General features: G+C 37.0%; 1 protein-coding gene across 1 annotated transcript in view; it reads right to left on the minus strand.

Annotated features, from left to right (window-relative positions):
• Positions 1 to 280: 280 nt before the first annotated feature.
• The window catches only part of LOC125485900 (transmembrane channel-like protein 6), a 24,091-nt gene continuing 23,904 nt past the window's right edge, over positions 281 to 467 (minus strand). The window contains exon 5 of the mRNA XM_048611101.1: positions 281 to 381. Coding sequence (XP_048467058.1) covers positions 281 to 381 — 101 coding nt within the window. The remainder of the gene's footprint in view (positions 382 to 467) is intronic.

The following is a 467-nucleotide window of genomic DNA, read 5'->3' on the forward strand; positions in this document are numbered from 1 at the left end:
TCCAGCTGTTAGAACGATTATACATTTCAAAGAGATCCTCCCATTCTCTGTAACCCCAGTGAATACAGGTCCAGTTGAATGACTCTCTCATCATACAGCAATCCTGCCATCCCAGAAATTAGTCTGATGAATCTTAACAAATACTTCTTAATTACTTCAGTTTTTGAAGGGAAGGAGTTGGTCTACTCAAAGCAGAGACGGCTCATAGAAAGATTGTCAAAACCATTCATGATTGGAATGAGGGAATAAAGAGAAACGGTTCTTAGTGATAGAGTCGACATTAGCCAGAAGAGACATATTTACGGTAGTTGTTAGAAGAACCAAAAGGCAACATGAGGAGCTTTTTCTTGCAATGAGCTCTGATGATCTGGAATACATTCCCTGAAAAGGTAACAAAAGTAAATTCAAAAAGACGGTTGTACAAATACTTGAAAGGAAAATAATTACAAAATTACAGGGAAAAAAGA

This window comes from Rhincodon typus, chromosome 23, assembly GCF_021869965.1.
Source record: "Rhincodon typus isolate 14 chromosome 23, sRhiTyp1.1, whole genome shotgun sequence".
Taxonomy (NCBI): domain Eukaryota; kingdom Metazoa; phylum Chordata; class Chondrichthyes; order Orectolobiformes; family Rhincodontidae; genus Rhincodon; species Rhincodon typus.